The sequence below is a fragment of the Passer domesticus genome, chromosome 3 (assembly GCF_036417665.1).
Source record: "Passer domesticus isolate bPasDom1 chromosome 3, bPasDom1.hap1, whole genome shotgun sequence".
NCBI lineage: Eukaryota > Metazoa > Chordata > Aves > Passeriformes > Passeridae > Passer > Passer domesticus.
This window is the reverse complement of record NC_087476.1, coordinates 25527312-25553750: the sequence shown is the minus strand read 5'-3', so window position 1 is coordinate 25553750 and position 26439 is coordinate 25527312. Positions and strand designations below refer to the sequence as shown.

Sequence of the window (26439 nt, the reverse complement as noted above, 5' to 3'; positions counted from 1 at the left end):
TGCTGCAACAATAAAGGAATATATTACTAGAGAAACTATAACTCATTAATGGTGCATCACTCTGCAGATGCTCATGCCCTTCACATTCAGGAAAGTGGGGGCTGGAGGCTGTGATTTGCAATCTGTGTTAACTGCTGGTTTGGAAAAAGCAGAGATAGGACAGATGTAGCATTCATACTGGACCTCAAACTGGACCACACACAGACATTCACCCATGAAAATTTTCACTGTGGAGAAGAAAAGCAACTGTTCTCAATGTCTTCTATAAATTTGTTCTTGTGTTCTCTTAAATTATTTTGTTGGATGTAGGTAAAACAAAAGATTTTGGACATACACAACCAAAAAGTTGTGGCATTCCTGTCAGTGGAATGGATGGATATGATGACCCCAACCTACTATCAGCTTTGCCCTCAACATTGTCCAGCACTCATAATAAGTGTACTTTCAACACAAAGGATATATCACCAAGACATAGACAATGGAATGATGATATTTTTCTGCACACTACTGGGTTTTTTTGTTATAAAGTAAGACATTGAAAACTCTTCTCTTCCACCCTTCCCAAACCACTCAGTTGATATGCAGGAAGCTCTTCTCATGTGTTGTGGCTTCAGCATAAAAGCAAAAACCTTAATTTATGAACTCAGGCTTAGCAGCAGCAGAGGACAAGTAAGAATGCCTACTCTTTTCATACCTCAAAGGAAGTTCAAGCATCTCCTCCAGCCAAGGGTTTCCTATAGTAACATACAGTTGGTATCGTATTGCAACATATGCAGAAAATATTATTTTATTACTTATTTTAAAATAAATGCCCTACTATAGTTCCCACAGCAGTTGTGCTGGTAAAACAGCTCACAAGATGCACCTGTCAGATTGCCACATCCAAACACAATCCAGGTGCTCAGAAGCTAATGATAGCTCTGTCAAGGTGATTTAGGGAAAGAGCTTTTTCATGTTGCAGCTTATCCAATATCAACAACAGTCTGATATTTTTCAACATGATTCTCTGTCCTGTTTCTCACCTACTTCTCCCTCCAGAATAATAGCCATAGGCTTAAGAGAGTCACAAAGCAAGCAATTCTTGTTTGCATTTCCTTTTACTCAGCTGCTTTTCTGTAACAGGTCAACAAGTTATACCAGCCTATGATACACTGCACGACTTTCCATCTCAACCCTCCGATACCGGTTTTGCCGCATTAAGACTTGCAAATGACGGCTGATGCTGCTGAGCCACACAACATGTGTGTACTATGTGGTGGCTTGATCTTTTTAAAGAAAAATTTTATAAACTCTTGGTAACAACATCATCCCACAATGCAGCAAATACAGACCTATTATGAACAGTGAAGTCTCTAATATTCTGTTTTAATACACATCAGAGACAAAGACAGCTTTTGCTGTTTGGGTCCCCCCTTGCTGACACTGACTAAAAAAGGGAACAATTCTGTTCCTTACAAGTTTGTTAAGGAATGCTAACAGCCAAAGGAATCGTGTGTCATTTCATCAATTTCCTGTTCAAGGATTTTTTTTTTTATAATGACCACATGTGCAACTCAAGTGGAACACACAATGAACAGCCAGGCAGCAAGTTAAGGTTTGCAGCCTCCAGGTAGGGCCAATTACCATAACAGTAAATATTAATGTAGTAAAGGACACTGAAAGAACTGTTAAATTAAGAAACTTCTAATGCTTGGGGTGGCCAGAAAACTCTGTAAGCACCTCTTCTATATCAAAAGTACCTAAATGTTGTTACCTTTTTTTTCCAGAAAGCTGTTTAATTATCCTATTTTTTTTCCTTCTATCAGTCAATGCCAATTAATAATTCAGAGATAGCACTGCAATCTTCTTTGTGGAATAGCAGTACCATGTTATAGCTCTCATAAACTTGTATCAAGGCTAGCAGTGTAAGTTTTCATACCACTGTTTAGGGCTAATTTGTTGTGATTTTGGAGAGTTGTAAATTCATGGAATATTAAATAAATATTCCACGAATTTACAACTCTCCAAAATCACAACAAAAAGCCAGAAAAAGCAAAAATGTCCACAGAGAAATGTCAAGTCTTCCAGGAAAACAGCAAAATACTTTGAAATGTTGGTCAGTATTAAAATTCATCTCAGCTCTGGTATCCTTTGGATGAAAATGAGCTGGCTCAATGCCCTTTGATTATCCTATATAAAACCAAGGTAAACATTTTAGCATGCCATTAGAATCTGGCACTTTAGAGAACTCAAAAACTTCCATTGAGATTTTTTTCTCCAAATGGGTGTGTGAAGACACTTATCAAATGATAGGAAGTAGCTAGGAGGTCCACGTTAAAATAGACAGAAGTGTTTTGAGAAATAATGGTGCTTTAGCAGGGTCACATTTGTTTCAGACACAGAATAAATCAAGCCAAACAGATCTGAGAACAAATTGATATCTATGCACACAAGAGTGCTTTAAACAGCTTCTTCTGAACTGGAAAGGAGTTTTCAGATTCAAACATCAGTTTTGTCTCCTGATATAACAAAGAACACAGGGATGACATAGTTTTTATACTGAATGAAAAATAATTAAGTCTGATTTCAAAACATGCCCAAGCATAATGATTTTCTAATCTATTCATTGAAATACCACTACAATACAAGAAGCACCAAGCAACAGTTTATGTTACCAGTGTAAGTGTTCCATTTTTTATTGGAAAGAACTATCAGTTTACTGGAAAAATTGTGTTTAATGTTTACTTTCTACCTTTTGTGGTATCTGAAATGCTGTTTAGCAAGGCACACATCATGTCTCCTTCAATGTGGTGAGGATTCAGGATGCGAGCTGACCGCTGGGTCATTTTAAACTGGTTTTCCAGTTCCAGGAAGCTTTTGTCTCCAGAAAGAACAGTGAAAGGAATTTGCTTGGGCAGGTGCTCATCCAGACGACCGGCCTACACAAAACAAAAACAAGTGTTGAACAGAGATCATGTTTTTATCTCATGGCATTTGGCTAGCTTTGTGCAAGACACTTCTTCATTGGAAAGTTTTCTACAGCAATTTATTCCTGCTTTTATTATCCAAGCCACATCACCCCACTGTGAAAGGCACTGTTTCAAAAGTTTGATGCTCATTTCTTCTCTATGCACAACAGATACTGGTGATGGTTACCAGAACAGTACAGATGGAATATGGAACAAATTCCTAAAAAGCAGCATTTTAGAACTGTCTCTACATAAAACAAGTCATCTCTGCAGAGCATTTTAAAAGTAACAAAAAGCATGATGAAACAAAACCACTGTTGCAAAAATATGCTTATACAGTTAGATAGGTAGTAATTTATTTAACTGATGAAGCATTATATGGCCGCAATCTGCACCAGGGGAGGTTTAGATTTTCACTGAAAAGGTTGGAACAGGCTGCCCAGAGAAGCAGTGGAGTCACCATCCCTGGAGTGTTCAAAATAATTTTTGAACAATTAAGAACAATTAAGGACATGGCTTAATGACAGTGGTTACTGGGTTGATGGCTGGATTTAATGATCTAGAAGGTCTTTTCCAACCTTAAAATCTATGATACTACATTAGGAACACGAGGCCCTGTGTCATCCCAGATTCCTGTCCCTCACATGCACATCCCCAACCCTGCCAAACCCCAAAGTCTACTGAATAAATGCACTGCTCTTTGTCAGCTCAACAGGGTCTGTGAAAGCAGCACCCATTCAACTCCAGCCATTGTAAAGATGGCTCGAGATTTGGGCTACTTGAAGAGAAAGGAGTTATAGATCACTCTCAAAGAGAATCTGTAAGAAGTGCAGGTTTTTTACTCTTCATTCCCTAACCAGTTCCCTTCCCCTCCACAACAGACTGTTGTCCTATTCAGGCTAATTTTTAAGTCACTTCTCGACCACCTGACCCCACTCAATCCAGGTTTATCATTCTTTATAGGGGACACAGAAGTGTCATGGAATGAATCTAGAAATGTCATCTACCATTAGTACTCATCATCAATAGCAGATACCATCTGCCACCCTTCTCTGGGTACAGGACACAATAAAGCAAGCGTGCCCTAACTTACATGAACACAGAGAGCAAAGTCTGCTGCCTCTCTTCTGGTACTGCAACGCGGATGAAGAAAGAAACATCCAATCCTCTTAAGATAATTGTAAATTTTGCAATGCACTGGAGGCTTCCAGTTGCTGTATCCTCCTATACAGTGAAGGGGAATAATATTACCAATAATAAAAACCAAACATGATAAACAAACAAACCATGAATTTTGGTAGAAACACCTCTATGAATTAAGAATGCAAGAAGCCAAAAGCAAATATAAAACTCTCTTTAAAGACAGAATTTACTGACCAGTGTGAAAGCTAAGAAAAACATATAATCGAAATCCCCTCAGCATTCTTGTTCTTCAGAGAGAAGGCAAAAAAGTAGCTAGCCTGATGCTACTCTATAAATTTTGTACAATATTTTTTCTTCAAATTCTGAAAAGCTTATCTTCTAGATATCATGTGTTTTTAGACACAAGGATGTGTTTTTCTCCAGTTTGAAGCACAGTTGCGGAATCAGAAGAGCTCTGGAAACATAGTACAAGTAACAGAAATGCTTCTCTTAGGGAAACCTGTACCATTGGAGTTACACAGTCAACATGCACTCTAACTGCCTGACACATCCCATGTCAGAACTCATTAAAAAGAGGATCCAAAATCTGGAGCAACAGCTCAGAGAAATGCTTGAGTCCTGACAAACCCACAGATGCAGTCAAGGACGAGAAAAATGAGGCTACAACTGGGAAAAAAGTGCAGGAGTTTTCTAAAGAGTATGCTAAGCATGTAGTTAACAGGCTAGGAAAATAGGTGGATAATAAAGACGAGCTGAGTACAGACAAAACCAGGACCAGACTGAAACAAGTTGCAAGGGAAAGGAAAGAAGCAGGAAGTGTCTCACAAAGGGAGGAAAAGCCAGAGAAGCTTACCCCATAAAAATACATATGGCACCATAAAAAGGCAAGCAAATGGAAGGACAATTTGACCAGACTGACTAAGAATTTTTTAACATCCCAATGGCTAACAAATAATGGGTCTGCACATGGAGTTGCAGACAAGAACAAAATGTTGCTTTATCTGCTAGCTGAGAGTGGTTGGATGTAAGAAAGGATTTTGAATGGAAAATGAAAGCAGTCATTGATTGATGACACTTCACAAGAGGACATGGTAAATCGATGTTCAAGTAACCAGGCTGCAGAGGATGCTTTACATCACATGTCCACCCACAGTCTGACAAAGAAAAGCATTCCTCAGTAGATTGCTCCTGTTTCCCCCCTGCCTTTTCAGCCTAATGGCAAGAAGATGATAACAAATTTTTGCGATCATTTTTGATAAGAGTACACAGAAATGATTTAGTGGAACCTGCCCATAAGAAAAAAATGCTATTTGCAAGTTGCTCTTGTCTGCCCTCAGCCACTGCTATTTGGGAAAGACTTGCAATCACCAGCCCTGTTTTTGCCTGCATAAATGTATAACATAAGCATTTGACCAGGGCAGCTGAAAACAATGATAGACCTGTATTTATGTCGTTTGTTAGCCCACAAATGGATTAAAGACAACTGAGTATCTGAAGACGGAAACAATACAGAGTCCAGACAATGCAATGGAGGAACACAAAGCAAAGCTAAGGCTATAATAGAAACAGAAATAATAGAAATAATGCAGATATATAGTATAAAAATTGTAATTAAAAATTCAGAAATGCTTTCTGGGAAATGCAGGAAAAAATGTTGCTATATGTTCACAGGTTAAACAAAGAAGAATAGCATGCCTCAAGTAACTGTACAAATCATCATTATGAGAGGGTACCTACAAAATAGATCCAGATGTACTTGGGAGCCTTAGTGCTTCCAGGCTCAAAACCAATACAGTTGACACTAAAACTGGTAAATTTTTTTTTAACATGAACTTGGTCCATTTTATTCACAAGTAACTCTTTAGCATATCATTTTAGTTCAGGTGCCTCAGGGGCCATTCCCATGAGGCAGCCTGCATGCAGCAAGCCCATTAGGAAGTAAAGAACTGAGTGGTGCTGTGCTGTGCCATCAGGCAACTGTGTTTGGAACATCTCTGGACACAAAACTCCTAACAAGCAGATACCAGATTACAGGTTCAGGAGCACAGATGACTGAATCTCTACCACTCTACATTAACAGCTATACTTGCTCTACCTTCATCAGCTAACTGAAGAATTTGTTTCTAAGAGGAAAAAAAAAAAACTGACCGAGGCATCAACAGACCTTTGTACAACCTGAGCAGCATGACAACTCTCAGCTTTCAGAACAGCCTTGATTATCTTTTATGGGAAGAGATAATGAAAAACACTTAGCAAGGAAGTGCAATGCAATAGTGTTTTAGCAAGTGTAAAACATACCTGACCTACAAATCTGGTAGGATGACGCCTGTGTTTCAGGCCATTCATATTTTGAAACTATCTCTTATCTATATTTTACTGAAGAAATCGATGTACCACAGACAAAATAATTGTAAAGGGAGATACAGAAAAATCCTGTAGAAAAAGCAGGCAGACAAGCAGTTGGTTCAAAAACAGTCAGATAAGCAAAAGCATCAAGTTAAAGGGATGCTACTGGCAGACTTTGCAAAATGGTATGATCTTTAAGGTCCCTTTCAACCCAAACCATTCTATCATTCTATGAAACCCATAACAATGTGAGTTCCATCAATCACTGCTATCTTTAAGATGGGACATACACCTATTGTTGCACAGGATGACCACAACCACTCTCTACAGAACAGGCCAGAGACAGAAGAAAATCAGAAGTCTAATAAGAGTGCAAAATCATGCCTTCTGGAACTAAAAATCCAAACCAAAATAAAAAATCCCAGCCTTATGAGAAGGACTTGGGAGTTAATATGATCTCTGAGTATTACGGGTGCCTTGATAACTATGAAAATATGACACAGATGAAGTAAGTTATAAGGGAAGCCAGAAAGACTTCTAAAGAGTTCTGCAATTCTGGAAATATTCTACAAGGACTAGTAGAAGCAGTGGAGGTTTAGATAGAGTTTGAGAAGTTCAAGAAGCAATTTTATAAGCCTAGTGCCTACTTGCTCCTGCTCTTCATTCTCTCAGATTCAAGGAATCCCTGCTCAAGTACATGTGTAGACTTGTTAATCTTATCTTTTAATTTACTTCAAACATTTTTTACCTTGAAAACCCCAGATAAACGTCCCTTGGTTCAGGTTAGCTGGCAGCTGTGTGAAAAAGCTTCCCCAGTTGTCCAGATCCACCAACACAATGTGAGTCATGGTACTCAGATAGTCAAGATCAGGAAGCTCACCATCTTCAATGGGATAAAAAGGACACATTTAAAATTCATGTGACTTTCTGGTCAACCAACTCGCTTTTGAAAACTCTTCCAGTCACATATGTAAGTGAAAAGTCACAAAAAGAAAAGCTACAAAACATGATGTTATCTGGTGACTGCATATTAACTGAATTAGCACTTAATAATGCACAAATTAGAGAGAAGAGTAGAATCTGACTATATGACGGTGCAGACCTGCATAACTTTGTGGTAAGCACAGAGAGCTGTCATCCTGCACCAAGACATTTTAATAACTCATTTAATATCCAGCTGTGTACCCCTGACTATGGCAAGTCTCTGTGACATTCAATTGCTTGCATGCATAAAAGCACATAAAATGTTTAGATATGCACTTTTTGCTGTACTTCTAACATAAATGTCAACCTCTTAATCAAAAGCATTATGACACCCCTAGTAATCACGGAACACTTCCAATTTCTGAACACAAGAAAACAATACATACCCAGAATATAAATTCTCAGTTTTTTGGCAAGCTAAGAAAGCTGAGATGATGGTATAACAGCATTGCCCACACAGAAAGCACTAACAGGCTCATAAATATTTATATCTATAAAAAAAGCAAGTTTCTTTTGAATGTGTATGATTGATCACTTTTACACTTCTAGGCATTAGATCCCTAACTAGGGTGTCCTTGATGGTCCTCTTCCTTTTAACACCAAATTATGCTCCAAACTAATTTGAAAATCAAATGTTTTGGTCTCAGAATTTTCACATCTGCCTTTTTTGTTTGTTTGGGGTTTTTTCGTGGTTTTTTTTTTTTTTTTTTTTTTGTTTGTTTTTTTTTTCCCCCAAGACTTCATATAAATGGCATATAACAATAAATTCTGGAGTCAGAGTTTTGGAAACCCAATTACTGAGAATTCGGTATTTGAGAAATAACAGGTACTAAATTCTGAGCTCATTTATAGACTGGATGCAAGCAAATGGTATGTGACATGTACTGACAATGAAACAGTGTGTTAAGGACAGCAATACTTTTCTAACGCTGAAAGAAATTTTCTACATACTTTCACTAAATTCTTCAGGCTGTTGTAAGTCCTCAGTTTTTATTTTCTTTCCCTCTCTTGGACTCTGCAGAGAAGAAAACTGTGGTCTGCCCTGAGTTTTGGATGGAGATGTTTGAAATCGTTGCCTATGGGGTTTTCTGACCACACAAGCCCCACTTGCTGAAAACTTGAATACTGTGTCTTCTGATTCTGATGCAAGACTTGACAGATCAGGTTTCTGCAAGAAGCAGTGTTTCATGTGATAATGCTGATGCGCGCTTTGAAGATCATCAAAGTTTTTGTTGCATGCAGCACATCTAACAACATACATCTCTCCCTTAGATTTTACTGACTTGTGACTCTTGAGATGGCTGTTCATATCAGCAATATTCTGTGCCGTTGCAGAACACAAGCAGCATCGAAACCATAAGTTTCCCTTCTGCAGCATGGCCTTCTGACAGTTCTCATGATCGTTCCTCCTGTTTATTTTGGAGTTGTAAGTTGTCCGGCAACCACAGGTTAAGCGGTCTCCCTGCTCGACTGGGAGGAAGTCCTCATCTTTTTTTATTGACAGTTCCATCTGCTCAGGCACAAATGTATAGTCCATGCTATGAAGCGCCTTGTAATGGATTAGAAATTCTTCCTCTGTGTTGAAGAAGAGATTACCACAAAGGCCACAGAAGTATTTAGTCTGCATCTCCTGATTATGATGCTCTTGGAAGTGCCGCTGTAGAGTTCCTACTTTCCGAAAATGATTTCTACATATGCCACATGAGTACCTGTGAAATGCATGGCTTTCTAAGGACATGCAATGTTGTTGAACACTCTCTTCAGACTCAAACATCTCCTCACAAATGCGGCACTGCCATTTTCCCACAACAGGACCACTTTTAGGGGACACTTCCACAGGGCCAGAAATGCAGTCTTCATCTCCACCTGCAGAAATGTTCACTGCATCAGAAGCAGATGGCATAGGCTCATCTTCTACAGCTTCTTGCTCATAGTAGTAACTATGCCCACCATGATTTTCAGTTATGTGTCTCATAATATCCTCTTCTCCAAGATCTACAGAGCATGCTCTGCACCAGAGAAGAAAATTAGTCAAGTGTGCTCCTCCATGGAATCTACTCATATGCAGGCGGATAATGCTTGAATTTTCAGCCAGCTTTCCACACACAGCACACTTGTGACAGATCCTATTTGCCGATAAAATGTGCTTTTCTACCGACTCTTCTGTAGAAAACTTTTGAAGGCATTCACAAAACCAGGCTTTTACTTTGGAAGCAGTACCTTGACTTTGGTTTGCAACTTTATCTTCACTTTTATCTTCTGAATTACTCTTGCGTTTTGAAGGGCTAGACCCCATTTCACTGGAGGACTCATCTGGACTCAAATGTCTTTTAAGCAGTGGTCTTGACCGTTCCACAATGTAGGCCAAATGAGACTGATTTTTATGTTTTCCATTGACATGGCAGAACATCAAGATTGACTCTTCCAGTGTAGTAAAAACTCTAATGTTATGCTGAGTGGTTTGTTTGTGTTGGGTCATTTGATTCTTATCAGCAAACAGTTCATCACAGTTCTCACAGTAACCTTTCATTTTAAATATCTCTGCAACTTGGGAGATGCTTTTTTTTGACAGTGCCATGGGCCCAGAATTATAACAACGTGTTCTAGAATGGATAAAAAACATTAAGAGGTTATATCACCACATGAAACATTTGTAAACTTTCAGATGTACTTGATATATTACCAAGTAGCTACAGCAGTAAGAGCACACTGTTTCCATGCACTATGTACTTTAACCCACCTAACCAGCTTGCCAACAAAACCATGCAATGTATATTTAGTCCCTGAAATTTGAAGAGAATTAGGTGCTAATTTCCAAAGCTAGCATGTAGATTGATGCTTATGTTTTTGACTGTACATTTTCAAAATCAAATGATGTCAACTTAGAAATAGTGGAACAGCAAAAAGCTTTTGTTTCTCTGTTAAAGAAAATACAAAAAAGAACCTGACATTGATCATCTTTCCGCAGTGTGGGGTAAAGTTATGTGCAGGCTTTTGATTGTTTATTCAGGAAGTAAACATTCAGATGGTCCTAGCTGCCCTGAAATCCACTAGTATCACTAAAAGCATGTCTGCACACCTGTCATTGATCTATGGATGTTCACATTATAAAGAAAACTGCCTTTCACAAACCTGAAATGAGCTGTTAATTCCATATGTGAGCGCAGTATCTTGAAGCAGGACATACACTTCACTTGGAAGGAGACCTCTTTGCACAGAGATATCAAGAGGTTCTTTGCAAAAGATGGGAAAGGTAGTGGATGGCCAGACTTCGTTGCATCTGTAAAACAGAATGGTAGAAAGTGCAACCACATGTTAGAGTTTTCCAATAGAATTTCAGCTCTCTGATGACATAATTACTACTGTTACTTGTCTGCCACAGGGTTCAGAATGCAAGTTAACAAATGTCAGCTGAGCTACAGTAACTGTGCAATGGAAGGTGTAACTAAATCCTGATTATTTTTTTTAACTTCTGTAACTATCTTCTACCTGAATCTGTTTTCATTGTGCTTTTTTGTACTCAGTGACTGATTTTACTTCCCTTTTCCTTCTTCTACAATGCCAGGTCAATATCTCTCTTAGGAAGGTTCTTACCTTCTTCTCCTCCACCTATTACCAGCTGTCTACTCTTACTACATAAAATTTTGTTTTAAGCCATACAGTATTTTTTCTGAAAGAGCACACAACTTATTTAACAAGTTCCCAGATACCCTGACCATCTCTTTCTTTCTTTCCCACTCTTAATGTTAATTCTTAAATTTTTAGATGCAGGACTTTCTGTTCTGAGTATATAATCCACAGGTGACTCCTAGTACCAGCAGAGTAAGAAAATACTACTGAAAAGACAGTAGAAAATGGTTTATGGGTTATATATTGTTCATGTTCTGCACCTTAGCAGGCAAATTTTCTTGGATTTTTCTGTTTAAGTAAGATGTGATGATCAGCAGGCAGTAATTTGAGGTTATGCCTTTGAGCTAATTTCACTGGCAGATCTCAGACCATGCTGGTAATTATTAATCATGAAGCCTAACTAATACAAAGTAAAAAATGGAGCACTCAATTTTTTGTTCTGAGTTAAGCACTCTACATCTCTAAAGAAGAAAACACTAGTTAGTGCTTTTAATCTTTTCAAAGCAATAGCTCACCAGTAATCTTTTTTAAAACCTATGACCTGAATTGAAAAGCATCTGCAGTCATCACATTCAGAATTAATAATCTATTTGAGAATAAAAGTACATTAGAGTGACAAGGCATAAGGGAAAGTATAACCATGCAGCTGATTGTCACTTCACTACAAGAAGGCAGCAGTAGTGACTCAACCTGCAGGGGATTCCTTCAAAGCCTGCCTTTTCTGTACATTTCCTGCAGCCACTCTAGGGGATGGCAGAAGTCATTTATGAAGATGAGAAATAAGTATATTAAGGCTTTTGGCCATGTAGGCTTGTCCAGAGAGTTGCAACATCTAAAACATGACCACTTATCAGTTCAGCTAACAGTGAAGTAAATGCTTTAATGCCAATTGCTTATGTCAAAAATAAAATCAGTACAGCTATGTTGGGCATTAACCCTGTTTGCAACACCACGATCAGACATATCTTTCCTCTGGACTTTATTAAGCGTGGTTCAGGATGTTGCCAGCTCACAACATAACCAGGATTTCAGCCTTCAGCAGGCACATATTCCTTGCAAGCCATCAGACCAGCAGCAATGCTCCAGCTAAGCACTCTAAATTTGCAATTATATGGAAAAGACATTTTAACAAGTCTTTGCCATCAGGAATGCCAAGGACACTGACAAGAAAAATAGCCTCCAAGCACACTACAGACAGTAAAGTAAGGGGAAGGAGCTGAACAGCCACTCTGACTGGTATTGAAAAGAAATTTATGTGTTTTGCTCTGAGTCTCCATCAACATGCTAAATGTAAAGTTATACAAGAAAGTAGTTGCATGGAGCCATTGGAGGATGAGAAGCTTATATGAGAGACTCAACAGCATTTCATTATAGCAAGTGTGATAGAGGAATTATTTCTATACAAAAATACAAATTTCAAAGCATCACATGTAAGATCTTAAAAGACAAATAAGAATTAATTAATAACAAACTTTAAAACCTTAAGCTTTTTTACTCAGCAGAATAATATAAGTCACTTCCTAGCTCAAGGATGAATTATCAGAGAAAATTAAAAGCAGTACACTTAGCAGCAACGTACCACTCCGTTCAGGAACCTGGGTGAAGTGTTTCTCCTGTGACATATGCTGCCAACACTCATCTCTTTTGGTGAAAAGGAGGAAGCAGTTTGGGCATGCAAAACACTGAATATGCTGTGGAGGAATACCTTTTTTATGCCCATCATTTTTATTTAGCTGGAAGAGAAAATTATCTATTTAGGAAAAAAATTAAGTCAAGAAACCAGGCATAGTTCTCATGTCCTCCCTTTCCTCTCTCATTTCTGTGGTAATATTTTAACTTTTAGGTTTTCAGCTACCACATCTGTATTTACCTACAGCCTACCCCTCTGCAGTTCAGCTCACAAGACACAAGGAAGGGGCCAAAGTACCACTGTTAAACCAAGCTACTCATCCACCCTTACTACACCATCAATTACTCCACCCCCTTCTTGCACCACTGGGAGCAAGTACCTTCCCAGGGACTAAGGGCTCCAGCAATTCTTAGCTATTCCCTTTACCCAGGCTCTCAGAAAAAGCTCCCTCTGTCAATAAATCAGCTGTCTTCCTTCATGTCAGTTCTCTCTAATCTTGCTGACCTCTAACTCCCCAAAATGCTGCTCCTCAGAGTAGCCCAAAAGGTCTGTGTCTTCTGTAGAAGTCAACTCCTTCCACCCGCTTTGCCTTCTACATCAACTTCAGAGCTCTGCCTTCAGGGCAAAAATCCTTTAGTTCTGCTTCTGGTATTTTTGCTTGCCTTTCTACATCACTCCAAGAATCTTCATTACACGCTTAGAGCTTTGATCCGGATTATCTCCCCATTCCTTACATATCAAAGTAATCCCACCTTCCCACTGTCTGCAAGAGACACTCACTGTCTTTCCCCCACCTTGGCTGCTACTCCTGCTCATGTCCCTGAACACATGACAGGCACACAACTTTGAAGCAATGGAAAAAGGGCAGGGGCACACTACAATGCACTCTTTCAGCTTCTCAGGTATGACTATCTATCAACAACACCAATAGGTGGACGACACGTTCAAGACAGAACTATGATCCTCTGGAAAGCATATTAAAAAGTACAACCTAATTGTTACATCTAAAGGGAATACAGCCATGCTACACCAGGTGTTTGAAACATAGCAGAATCAGAGAAAACAGTATTAAAAAGAGGTAAGAGAGAAAAAGAGGTAAAGAAAGAACAAAACAAAAACCCCACCAAAAACCAATGCATAATTTTAAGTCTTAAGCCCTCTACTACATTCAGTCAGGTGAGTTATTTATCCTTATGCTCTTGCCTTAGATAAAAGATGTTCACTGTACTGCTGAGAGGTTGAAAATTTTTCACAGCATATCACACAGGCAAAAGCATTATGTGGGGGTCCATGTAATGTGACTGTTGGGTCACAAGGAGAATGATCAAACCTGGAGAAGAAGAAATAATTAGCAAACTAGTCCCCTCTAAATAGTCAAATAGCTTTTTTTAATAGGAAAAATTCTGTCCTTTGAAGCTATCAGACAAAAACCAATCTAAACTATAAAAATTCCTTACTTCCCCTATCATGAAATTTATCCTATACAGAGATGATTCTCCCTATAACTTACATGTTAAAATGGCCACTCTGGACAGAAATCATACTGCTTTAAAGGGAACTAACAAACCCCTAATTTCCTACATAGACATTTAATAATTTATTTATTTTTACTAGTTCTGGTTGGGATGGAGTTCATTTTCTGTAGCAGCTTGCATGGTTGTTGTTTTGGATTTATGAACAACAGTGTTGATAGCACAGTGAAGTTTTAGTTATTGCTGAGCAGTGCTTGCAGAGTATCAAGGTCTTATCTGTTTTTCAGACTGTCCCACCAGCAAGATGCTGGGAGACACAGCTGGGACAGCTGACCTCAAATGGCCAAATGGACATCCCACAGCATAAGACATCATGCTCAGCAATAAAAGCTGGGTGGAGGAAGGGGAGATAATTACTTGGAGTGATGTCATTTGTCTTTGCAACTATCACGTGTGATAGAGCTCTGCTTGTCAATTCCTTGTTTTCCTTTGCATGTGCACGCAGCTTTTGCTTTACTTATTAAACTGTTTTTACCTCAGCCCAGAGTTTTCTCACCCTTACCCTACACCCCACTAGTGTGAGTGAGCGAGCAGCTGTGTGGGGCTGAGCTGCCTGTGGGGGGTTAACCCATGACACCCTCCTCAATTTCTCACCATCCTGCCTAAGGACACATTCAGTAGTAAATAGGCAGTATCTGCTGGAATTGAACACTTACACACTGAGCCCTGACTAGCAATATCAGCTAAGAACAGAGACTACAGCTTTTGTTCCTCTTTCCCTGCATTAGGGACTTTTCTTTTTATGTTACCATCAACTTGTGTGAGTCAGCCTTTTGGTTTATTTCAAGTTTGGATGAAGATATAACCAAACTGGAGTACAGAAATCTGACTTCTCAAAAAACCTCAGAGATTGAAAAATGCTCAACAAGAGGAAAACATCAATTCTGAATGAAGAAAACACACCACACACACCAAGTAAAAAACTAAACCAAACCATCAAAAAAAACCCTCATGAAGTTCATCTACATAAACTGTAACATATTAATTGTCTCTCAAAATGGAGTTTTGTCAGTACAGGCAGTTAAAAGCAGACTTGATGCTGATGTCCTAAGTTTGAGCACATTCTTTCATAATTATTCCTGGCACTGAATTCTTGCAATGTATCTCCTTACCTTTGAAGGTGACCCAGAAGAAGATGTACATTATCAAACTGTCTGTTGCAATGCATCACAGGACAACATTTGGGACTGCTGTTGACTCGACTCGGACCGGTCCTCTTAAAAATATCCCTTCTTCCTCCATTAACAGAGCCTGGTTTCAGACCTGTGTTCCAAAACAAAGTACTTAATCAGAAGCTGAATTACAGAGGCTTAAGAAAACAAGTAACACACAAACCCTAAAACATTCCAGAATCAAACTGTGGTGATTCTTAAAAGTGAACTAACAATCCACTCACTGTCCTTCAATCCTACTACAGTAAGTCTGCTCTTCCACTGTCTCTGTCTCTTCAATTCCCAGTAGTACAACTTTTCAAACAGTTTGACATCCTTCCTCCAGGTACTCCAGGCAGTATTTTAAATTCATTAAACATTGTGAAGTTACACTTAGTTACACCTTCCTAAACAACAGCTCAACAGTCATATTTTTTCTTCCTGGCAACTTGACTTATAAAAAATAAATAACATTGCCTTACTGGTTTTTAGAAAATTTAAGACACGAAGTCTACATAGCAAAGCATTACAAGAATAGCTTTCATGGAAATAAATGTTTAGAAACTTTCAAATTATATGTTCTAGAATAATTAATATTGGAGGATTTGGTTATGCACAAGGCACCTGCAAGCTCAACATAATTTTCACATGTTCTGCTCTGTAATGCAGGACTTAGAACCCATCACTCAAACTTAGTTTTCTATTCTTACCTGGCATTTTTAACCACTGGTCTACACATAACCTTGCAGCTTCTGTATCACTGTGTTCCCGAATAAATTCTAGTTCTTGCAACCCATGAGCATATTGGGAATCAACTTTTTCCTAAGGGAAAAAACATACCAGACAATGTTGTGATCAAATTGAAAGAATAAAAGAAAAAGAAAAAATATTAAATATGTTTCTCATAACTTACATATGGGTTCCTAAAATACACACCCACAAAAACCTAATGAGGGGAAAAAAATGTTACAACTAGACTGACTTCTACTTAATACAATAAAAATGAAATGTAATAGAAAAAAAAAAAAAGAAAAAGGTGTTTTCACTTTGAAGACTAAATTTACTTCTGCAGCTTGCACTACCTGATGAAGAGTGAAGAGCCAAGCAGGAGGAAAATATTTGTATTTAACAAAAGGATATTGAGCCTTCATTCTCAAGCTGCTTTAAAAGCTACACAGTTACCTCTGACTCCACTTTACAGTTGAAGAACTGTATGTGGAGACACAAACAGATTGCCAAATCAAAGTGGCAGAGACATAAGGGGGATGGAAGCCTCCAAGACTTCAAGGCTACCTTGGACTGTATCTAATCTAGCCTTTTACTCCATTGTACTACAGTTGCATAGTTTACCATAGACTGCAACAAGCTGTAACTATAGTAGAATCATGTGATTTTAAAAGCCTTTAACGGTGTTGAGAAAATTAGGGAAGTCAGCACATTTTCCCAACTCTGGATTTACATTCCTCCCTATTCAATTACATCAAGTTGTTGAAATTCCATTCCTTCAAGATGTCCAGCTCCCACTGAGAGCAGTTCTACCATTAAGCCACTGACTGTATCTCCCAGTTTGTAACAAAATACATTCTTTTCAAATGGCTGCAAAATGCAACTAACAGGACTCAATTTTAAAATCATGCCTTAAACATTGAAATTTTTTTCCCATTATGAAATACTACCTGATACAGATTTAATGCAGCAAACAGCTTCCTAAAAATCTTCAACAAAAGCAGATAAATAGCAAGGCTTGCTGCATGGTGGTTTGTGATAACTGTTATTTTTCAATTAACTGAAATAATAGAATATCATAATAATTGATACTAAGGTTCCACTGCTATATCTACACACAAGAGAAGAAGTTTTTGCCAGTGGTTTTCTTTCATTTAATTTCCCCCCCCTTAGCATCTGCAATAAGACTAGAAAATTGATCAGTTGAAAGCCACTGAAAAGAGAAAGTCATGTAGTGCTTCACATGAATGCCCCAGAAGCAGAAGTCTAGTTGCTAATTGCAGGTATGCCTCACCAATTTTTTTATTTACTTAATAGTGAAAACAAAGATACTTGTGACTACAAGGCCTTTATTATGCAATTCTTCCAAAATAAAATACATGCAATACCTTAAAGGCTTTGTTTTTCTCTTCTTTTTGCTGTTTCTCTACTTCAACATGGCGTGCCAGACGATCCAGGGTCGATGCAACTCGTTCCTTCTGATAGTCAATGTGATCCTTACGTTTAGTATTTCTCTGCAATTGGGAGTTAAACTCTTATTTGGTGATTGTTATGTAACAGACACTAATACAGCAAAAAGTGATGCCCTCACAACATAATTCAGTAAAGATAACTCTTAGGCTAAGTTCCATCAGCTACCTTGTAGCTTTCTCTTCCTTTTTACCAGCATCCATAGCTTCTGTTAAAAACAAACAAAAAAACCCCCCACACACATATTCAAGGCAAGTCAACAAACATTAGTCTCACCGTGCAGTAGAGGAACATGCATGATTGTGCTGAGTGTCCTACAAGTCTCCAACAAATGAAAAGTTAAGTAAGTTCTTCTAAGTAAACAAAATCCCTCCTGACTCCAAAGCAAAAATGCAGCCCCATCTAAAAAGCCCGAAAACTGCTATTGTTCTTTCCCTAACACTGCCCACTGTCTTCAAAAAGGCAGAGGATGAGCTATTTCTGGCCTACAGGATAGGCCATATACTGTAGTTTCCTCTTCTTACAGTCAGCTCTAGTAATGATCCCTGTAATGACAGCCGGTGCATGCAACAGAAGATCACCCTTCCTTAAGAATCAGGTTTACTACAAACATCCTCTGCTGCAACACAGGAAAACAAAAGTCAAAAGACAGTCACTGCTGCCAAAACCAACTCTAGTAGAGTCTATCATTGTCACTTTCAAAGGCCTTGCAGAGCAGGCAAAATAAGTTTGGGGGACAGACACACTGAGGAGCCTGCTTCTGACTTGTACATTCTTAGAATGGATTATGAATGATTAGACTGAGCTAAACCCAGACTGTCACTGGAATGAGGTCATTCAACCCATACATTGTTCCTAAAGAGTTATTTTAGAAAGAAAAGGTCTTGTAGTAGACCAGGTATGTTTTCAGGATAGAAACTGGACACCCTGAATTCCAAGGCTGCATGTAAAGTGACATTTTATTTCCAAACATTTTTCAGATGACTGAAAGACAAATAAAAGTACCAAGTCATTTCAAGGTGAAAAAAAATGGCTCTGGAAAAAGTGAAGTGCTGGTATTCTTGCTTCTCACTCAAAAGCAAGTAGAAAAATTAAGGTATTTCAGTACTCGTTATTTAGCACTTGTTAAAAACACATCTAACAAGGCTTCTGTGAAGAGTAACTGATGGGAAAAAATACACAAGACCAATTATTTTATTACACCAAGATGTTCCAAAATACATTACAATATACTCACACGAAAATAAGAACTGCTGTTAGGTTCTTCATCCTCACTGCTGATGAGATCAATGCATTCAAGGACAGGCCTTAAAGGTCCTTCCTGGAAAAAAAGTGTTAAAAATACTCACACAAAAGCATTAAATTGCCTTCCTCAGAGATAAAATGTTCTATCTCTGCCATGTATTGGCAGTTTCTTCAAGATATCAACAATCATCTATGCAGGGCAGGCTAGGATGACCTACTTCCTCATGATGAGTAGCAGAGAGAAAAGCAGCATAGCAGCATGGAATCCTCTCTGCTGCTTTAATGCATCTCATTCTTTACATTCTTCCACCTTGCAAGGCAGTAAAGCTGTTCAGCTGGCCAGGCACAAATAGTCCCCTGTCTCACTGGGGAGAAGAGGGATGAAATCTTGCAGAGATGACAGAAGTTTCTATGAATCAAGCTGCCAGCCTCCAATTACCCACAAAGAGTAACTCTATTATTAAATAAAGATAACATGGTTTTCTGAACAAAATATGAAAAAAATTACACTGGAGATTTGCTTATGTAGAAACTGACAGGCTCTGCAATGCTCTGAAGAAATTAAACCTTTATTACACAGGTGTTAGCAAGTAAGAGTTCAAAGACACACTCTGACCATCTGACTGTCCAATCAGTTCAATAGTATGTTTTGAAATGTTCAGCTCTGATCATAACAGCATCTTCACGGGCAGAGATTTTTCTTATTTGTGTTTACTTACTCTCAGGGCTCAACAATTAATGAAAACTTACAACATTGACAGCTGAAATGCAGAGTGACTTGCTTTCTAGCCTAAAAGTTCAAGTGATCTAAACAATAAATTTAACACAAGTAATATTACACTTGTTTAAATGTTTCTGCACACAGGAAATGTTCTTTTTCCTCCCAAATTCTGTGCCTTTTTCTATGCAATTTTTGTGCACTGTTTACCTCCACACAGGACAAGCCCCAAACTGAAAGTTATGAGAGTTTTAATTACTTTATTTTCCAGATGGTTCAACTAAATAGTAATAAAAATATGATGCCAACCCTGAGAATTCCATCACTACAGGAGAGTTAAGAAGCTGAGGATCATAGAGCTTCATCCTACCTGTTGTACACTCCCCACAGGATGAGTGGGGGAGTAAATCTCAACAACAAAGAGTCTGTGATGTAAAAAAAACCAATATGGACAAGCTGTCCATAAACAGATGAAAGCTGGGACCTCTCTAGCTGACTATACTCGCATACTGGGCACCCAGAGACATAAAATATTCAGCACTAAGATATGCTCACTCTTCACGTCTTATCAGCAGATCCTTCACATTTAAAGAAAGAAAAGAAAAAAAAAAAATCCAACCAAACAAAAACCAACAACAACAAACCAAACAAAAAAAACCAAACCCCCCCCAAACTCCCAAAAAAAACGACCAACACCCAAACAAACACCCAACCTAAAAAATCCCCCAACCGCCAACATGATCCACTTCTAAATTACTTCCCTAAACGAATTTCAAATGCCATTCTTCTCACAAACCAACAGCCATGCCACTGAGCAACAAACAAAAATCATAGTTACTTCTGTGAGTAGAAGAATTTCTAGGTTTTTAATTCTCCAGGCAACTGTGGCATCTCTGCTGTTATTCACAGCTTTGCCAGAAAGCATCAACAGAACTGTAATTTCCCCATACTGTGCAAAACACCCAGTTTAACTGTTAATACAATCATATTTGTTTAACTGTGACTGGTAAGGATGAAGCCTCATATTCATCTCTGAGGAAAGTTACTTCTCAAGGAAATCTGTGAAGCTCATTTTTATCCCAAAGTTTTTTCTGAAAGCTCTAAACTGTGGTCTCTCCTTCATGCCCTTCCTCATTTCACTCCATCTGTGGGTGATCTGGCCTGGCTAACACACACCTTGTGCACTGACACACCATGCAAGGTGTTTTGTTTGTTGTTTCAGCTTTATGTGCATTCAGACCAAATGCCCAGTTTACTTAAACAGCACAATTAAACTTCTGCATAATTGCACACAAACTAGCATACAGAAAATGGGAATCTAACTTCAGTGTATATGACCACAAACTTATCTTTGACAAGTAATTATGAGAATAATTGTATATACACATGCAAAAATACTTATTATCACAAGTTCATATTAAAGTAAATTTTAAAAAATTAAGACAAGTTACACTATTTGTACTCTAAATCTGTGTCCCAGCAGACTTACAACTTTTAAGGCTGCTAAGAACTGACCAACATTGTGAACCAACATGCAGTTAATAAATTTTCACTCTATAACCTAGGCAATACAGAAATTCAAGACCCTGGATGACTTTGGATAGGTGCAGAAATAAGAGTAGCTTCCTAACACCACTACCATTTTATTCAGCTCCTGCTGTGATGCAACTAAAAGCCAGAAAGACAAATCCTTCATTCTGAGTATCTAATATTTAACACTACAGAGGTAAAGGAAGCAAAATCTTTAATTGGTAACTACCATGTTTTAGTGCATTACTTGACTTGGTATATTAACTAACTCTCCTCTCAGTCCAATGCTTTTGGTGCCAACTGTGGCAACTTGAATTATTTATCTATTTGTTCACAGGGCAGTAAAAATGTCAATTTCTTTACTCTTGCCTTATCCTTCCCAAGTAAGCAAAATGGGGCAAGACCACCCTATGTTAAGAACACAGGAGTAACAGCTTGCACTGTAGATTAAATAATATTTCTCTGGTGGTATGTAAAGCTTAAAATGTAATGATTTTAAATGGACAAAATATGTTTTAAGAAAGAACTAAAAGGTGGAAAATTATGGAAGAATTATTTTAAGTTTCTTGAATGAGGGTGAATCGGACTGCAAAAGCTGAAAATCTTTGGCAGCAGCAGATTGACAAAGAATCCTTATTTGATGGAGCAAAAGCATAGTTCTACAGCATGAATTCAAACACCCTAGTACAAGTGAATGAAGTAGAAAAGAAACACCCCAAAACCACAAAGAAAAACTGATCACAGAAACAAAAAACCCACACCAAAGTCACATCTGACTGTCAAGAAGGAAAAAAAAAGAGAAAAAGGAAGAAAAACACAGATCACATGGCCTACAGCAACTTGTTACCTATCAAAACGAGCACAGGCTGAGATACCCCAGTAGCTTCTCTAACTCAATGTAAACAGTACCATCTTGTGCACTGGGTCTTAAAGACATGCAGATAATCAGGAGGCATCCATCCATAACATTTATGAAGACTGTAAGTTTCCAGTCATACACATTATTATATGGAAATGAAGATCTAAAGCTTGCCAAGCAGTTTAGAAATCTTTTTGCAAAGTCCAAAGTCACCTTCAATCAGAGGAGCAAATGAGATCTGAAGACCTATTGCTGATATTAGGTGATGGCCAGGGTGACACACCTTTCCTCTCATATTCATCAACTACAATAGTAAGCTACTCACCCCAGGATATAAATCCTGCAAAAAATTTTAGCAGAGTCACCTTCCTACATATAGCAGCCTCTCTTGGAAGCAACAGTCACTGGGACCACAAAGGATCCCTACTATCCACAGGCAAAGCCAAAGACAAAAAAAGGTAGCTAGAAGTGTTGATTTTAGTTCCTTTGTTTCAGTTCTTTCAGTTACTGTTCGTGGTGCTCCAGCAGCCCTTCAATCATTACACTTTGCAAGCTATACAAGCTATCTTTGTTCATTGCCCACCTTGAAGAAAATGAAGCCTATTCAGTCACCATCACAGAATCATAGAATGGTTTGGGTTGGAAAAAATCCTCTTGTTCCAGTCCCACTGTCATGGGCAGAGACATCTTTCACTAGACCAGGCTGCTCAAAGCTCCCTCCAGCTTGGCCATGAACACTCTCAGGAATGGGGGGATCCACAACTTACCTGGGCAACCTGTTCCAGTGCCTCATCACTCTTACAGAAATTAATTTCTTCCTAGTATCTAATCTAAACATAGTCTTAGTTTGAAGCTCCTTGTCCTCTCACTATATGCTCTTGTTAAAAGCCCCCTCCATCTTTCCTGCAGGCTCCCTTTAGGTGCTGGAAGGCTGCAATTAGGTCACCTTGAACCCTTCTCTTTTCCAGACTGTACAATCCCAATTCTCTTAGTCCTTCCTCTGGGCTCACTCCAACAGGTCCATGTCCTTCCTGTGCTGAGGACCTCAGAGCGGATGCAGCCCAGGACACACTGGAACTTCTGGGCTGCAAGCACATGTTGCCAGCTCATCCACCAACAACCCCAAGTTCTTCTCTGCAGATGCACATGGATACTTGTGTGTATATAATGAACTTTGAACTCAACCAGTTTTGCCCAAATCAACCAAAATATTAGTATGTCTCAGAGATAACCAACTACTTATAATTTTTGCAAAAAAACCCACCTCTCCTCCATACTAGAGCACCTAAATACCCCTGCAGGAAAAGTCTGTATGTTGAACTTTGGTTTTAATCAAACACCAGACAAAATGGGGGTGGTGAATCTGGTAATCATTCAGCATATTGTTAAAAAATGAGACAAAAAACCAGCCACTAAAAATACTGGCATCATTGAATCACTTGACCTTAGGAACATGATTTGTTCCTTCAAGAAAAACATCTTTACATGTGTAGATATGGCTCCTAGGGACACGGTTTAGTGCTGGGTTAATGTCTGGACTCAATAATCTTAATAGTCTTTTCCAACCTAAACAATTCTGATTCTAGGTAATCCTGCCATGCAGCACCACTTCACTGATGACAGACTGAGGCCAGAACACAGGCAGCATGAAAAACATTCTGCTTCTCTCAGACAGCCAACAGATACAAGTGTCTTAAAATTACGTTCACACAAAGCATGTCAGCATTAGACTAGGTGCTGTACAATAAAGAGCACCTCACAATTTGAGAGGATTGTTTAAGGCCTCTAACCCATTTTTTCCTTCCTCTTCTACACTGAGTACAGTGATTTCAACATTGATTGGCAGACTGAGCAACGATTTATTCAACTAACTTTAGAGGGACTATTCATAAAGCAAAATGCTATGCAATACAATTACCAGGAAAGTTATCTACAGTCCCTTCTCACATACCTCACTGATGACTGTAATACCCCCCTCACCTGCTCAGACACTCTAGACTGCATTTTCTCCACAGGACCAACTGACATCATCTTATACCCTTCCAAGAAAGTGCACATAAACCTTTAAGATCGAGTTGTTATCTGCCACAAACATTCACAAATGAAATTATCCTCATGTTCAAGAGTAATTATCTTCATGTTCATCAGTCAACGAAACCCCTCTCCTGTTTACTGGACTACTGAAAGTGTATTTTTTACAACAACCAGGGCATTTCCAGTACAAGCTCTACTTACTCCAATGAACTCAATCTCGTCTTCACTTCCAGAAGCTGGTGATTTACTCTTGCGAAGGCTGTCAGAGTTATGAGACTCCATTATCTAAACATAAACAAATCATACTATATAATTTCACTTTTAAAGATTCGTTTAACTGTACAGCATTTCCCGTTTTACGCCTTCTTTGGCTTTGCGGTCTATTTGTATTCAACAAGTGTCTATCATTCACTCCCAATTACCAGTGACACCACAGGAGGTGATAAACGAATCTGACTCGAATCACGCCACTGTATTTTTCCAATTATGTGGTTTTATCTACAAAGCATGCCAATACCTACACTCCTCCAGCAGCCGTAGCTGCAGTGTAGCAGCCCAAGGACATGCCTGAGCCTGGAACCCCAGCAAGAGCCGAGACCCGAGCTCCAGCCTAGCGGCGCTCAGCCACCGACGAGCCGAGGCCGGCCCGTAACAGCCGCGGGCGAGCTCGGGCGATTTCAGCAGCTGCGGCTGCTTTGGGCCGCTCTAGGACAGCGGCAGAGGGCTGAGCTTCCTGCTCCAAAACACCGGCGGGGGCTGCGCTGCTGACTCACGTTCCCGTCCCGCACGGCCCCGCGGCTCCGCACAGCGCGCTGCCCGTGCTGCGGCTCGCCGGGCCGGGCCCCGCCCGCCACCGCTGCGCCGCAACCGCCGGCCCGCGGCCCGCGCAGCGCCCCGGCCCCGCTCACCCGCCGCCGGGCCCCGCGGGCAGCAACGCCCCGGCCCGCCGCGTCCCCGCTTCCTCTGCGGCCCGGGGGCGGGGCGAGGGCGCGGCACGGCTCGCCGGGATCGGGAGGTGCCGCCGCCGCGCCCTGCGTTCCCCATGGCAGGTGCCGGCGCTACCGCGGCAGCACCATGGCGCGGTCCCAGGGCCGGCGCTCCGGGCTCTTTCCTTCTTTTGGGCTCTGTCCTTCTCCCGGCCTCCCCTCGTCCGCCTTCAGATGGGCAGCAGCGAGTTCCGGCTCGGAGCGGGACAAGCCGCACTCCGCTTCCGGGGGAGGAGGAAGAGGAGGAGGAAGGGCGGCTATTGGGGCTGGCAGCCGAGGGGCGGGAAGGCGCCAAAATCGCCTCTCCGGGCCCGGGCGCTGTCCGCTGCCTCAGCCGTGCTGTGCCTGCTCAGCCCGCCAGTGCTCAGGCACCTCACACGGTGCCGATCCAGCCCAGGCAGCTGCAAGGTCCTTTGTGAAGATCTTGCGGGAGGGGTTCCCAAGGGCAGTGAACTCCAGATATACAATGGTCGTTTCTCCTCTCATCTACCAGGGCAATCACTATCACAGAAGTTTGTCAGTCTGGTCAAGCCTGATTTCCCCTTGGTAAAGCCATACCGACAACTCAATGATTTTCTTGTCACTGAGAGGCCTGAAAATGGTTATTGGGATTGGCTGCTTCATTACTTTCCCAGAGATCAGGATGAGGCTGACTGGCCTGTGGTTCTCCCTGCCTTCCTCCTTCCTGCCCTCCTTGAAGATGGAGGTGGCATTTGCTTTCCTCCAGCCTAAGGCAGCAGTCCCAGGCATCATGATCCATGAAAGATAGTTGAGAGTGATCTCACCATGACATCTGTCAGCACCCTCAGTACGTGTTGGTGCATCCTGTCAGGGCCCATAGACTCAGCAGGCATATGCACAGCTTGCTAATGTTCTTGCTATATTCTCTGGCTTGATCCTCTCCCACTAAGGGTACATCTTCCTTGTTCCAGCCTTTTCCCCTGATTTTTGGAGCCTGAATTTGTGAAGGGTGGTCTTGCTAGTGAAGACTGAGGCATCTACTGTGTTACTATATCATCTGTCTCATTTAGCAATGGGCCTACCTTTTCCTTAGTCTTCCTTTTGTCACCTATGTACTTATCAAAGCCGTTTTTGTTGTCTTTGAACATCCCTAGCTAGATCCAATTCCAGTCATGCTTTATCTTTCCTAACTTCATCACTGTATGCTTGAGCAATGTTTCTGTATTTCTCTGAGGTAAACTTGCTTCCATGCTTTGTATGCTTCCTGTTTGTGTTAGAGTCTGACCAGGAATTCCTTGTTCATCTACAAGGGATTGTGGCATTTTTCCCTAACTTCCTGTTCACTGAGCTTGGAGGAAGTTATCCTTAAATATTAACCAGCTTTCTTGGGCCCCTCTTGCCTCCAGAGCTGTATCACATGGGGCTCTTCCAGGCAGGTCTTTGAAGACACCAAAATTCACTCTCCAGAGTGGTGAGCCTGCTTTTTATTCTTAACACTCCCCTCAGGATCTGGATCTCCACCATCTCATGCTCACTGTGGCCAAGG

At 40.1% G+C, this 26439-nt stretch overlaps 1 protein-coding gene across 6 annotated transcripts in view; it reads right to left on the bottom strand.

The window, feature by feature from the left end:
* Positions 1–25124, bottom strand: part of ZNF451 (zinc finger protein 451) — a 32776-nt gene extending 7652 nt beyond the window's left edge. For 2 of the 6 annotated variants that reach the window (XM_064412238.1, XM_064412243.1), the window contains exons 1-13: positions 24855–25124; positions 24148–24231; positions 18798–18881; positions 17479–17604; positions 16075–16186; positions 15326–15476; positions 13885–14011; positions 12631–12784; positions 10554–10701; positions 8373–10024; positions 7186–7320; positions 4042–4172; positions 2732–2918 (exon numbers count right to left, since the gene is read on the bottom strand). In XM_064412238.1, coding sequence (XP_064268308.1) covers positions 2732–2918; positions 4042–4172; positions 7186–7320; positions 8373–10024; positions 10554–10701; positions 12631–12784; positions 13885–14011; positions 15326–15476; positions 16075–16186; positions 17479–17604; positions 18798–18881; positions 24148–24228 — 3088 coding nt within the window. In that variant the 5' untranslated portion in view covers positions 24229–24231; positions 24855–25124. Of the gene's footprint in view, positions 1–2731; positions 2919–4041; positions 4173–7185; positions 7321–8372; positions 10025–10553; positions 10702–12630; positions 12785–13884; positions 14012–15325; positions 15477–16074; positions 16187–17478; positions 17605–18797; positions 18882–24147; positions 24232–24463; positions 24615–24719; positions 24767–24854 lie in introns of those variants that run through there. The other 4 variants (XM_064412241.1, XM_064412239.1, XM_064412240.1 and 1 more) reach the window with 4 other exon arrangements.
* Positions 25125–26439: the final 1315 nt, after the last annotated feature.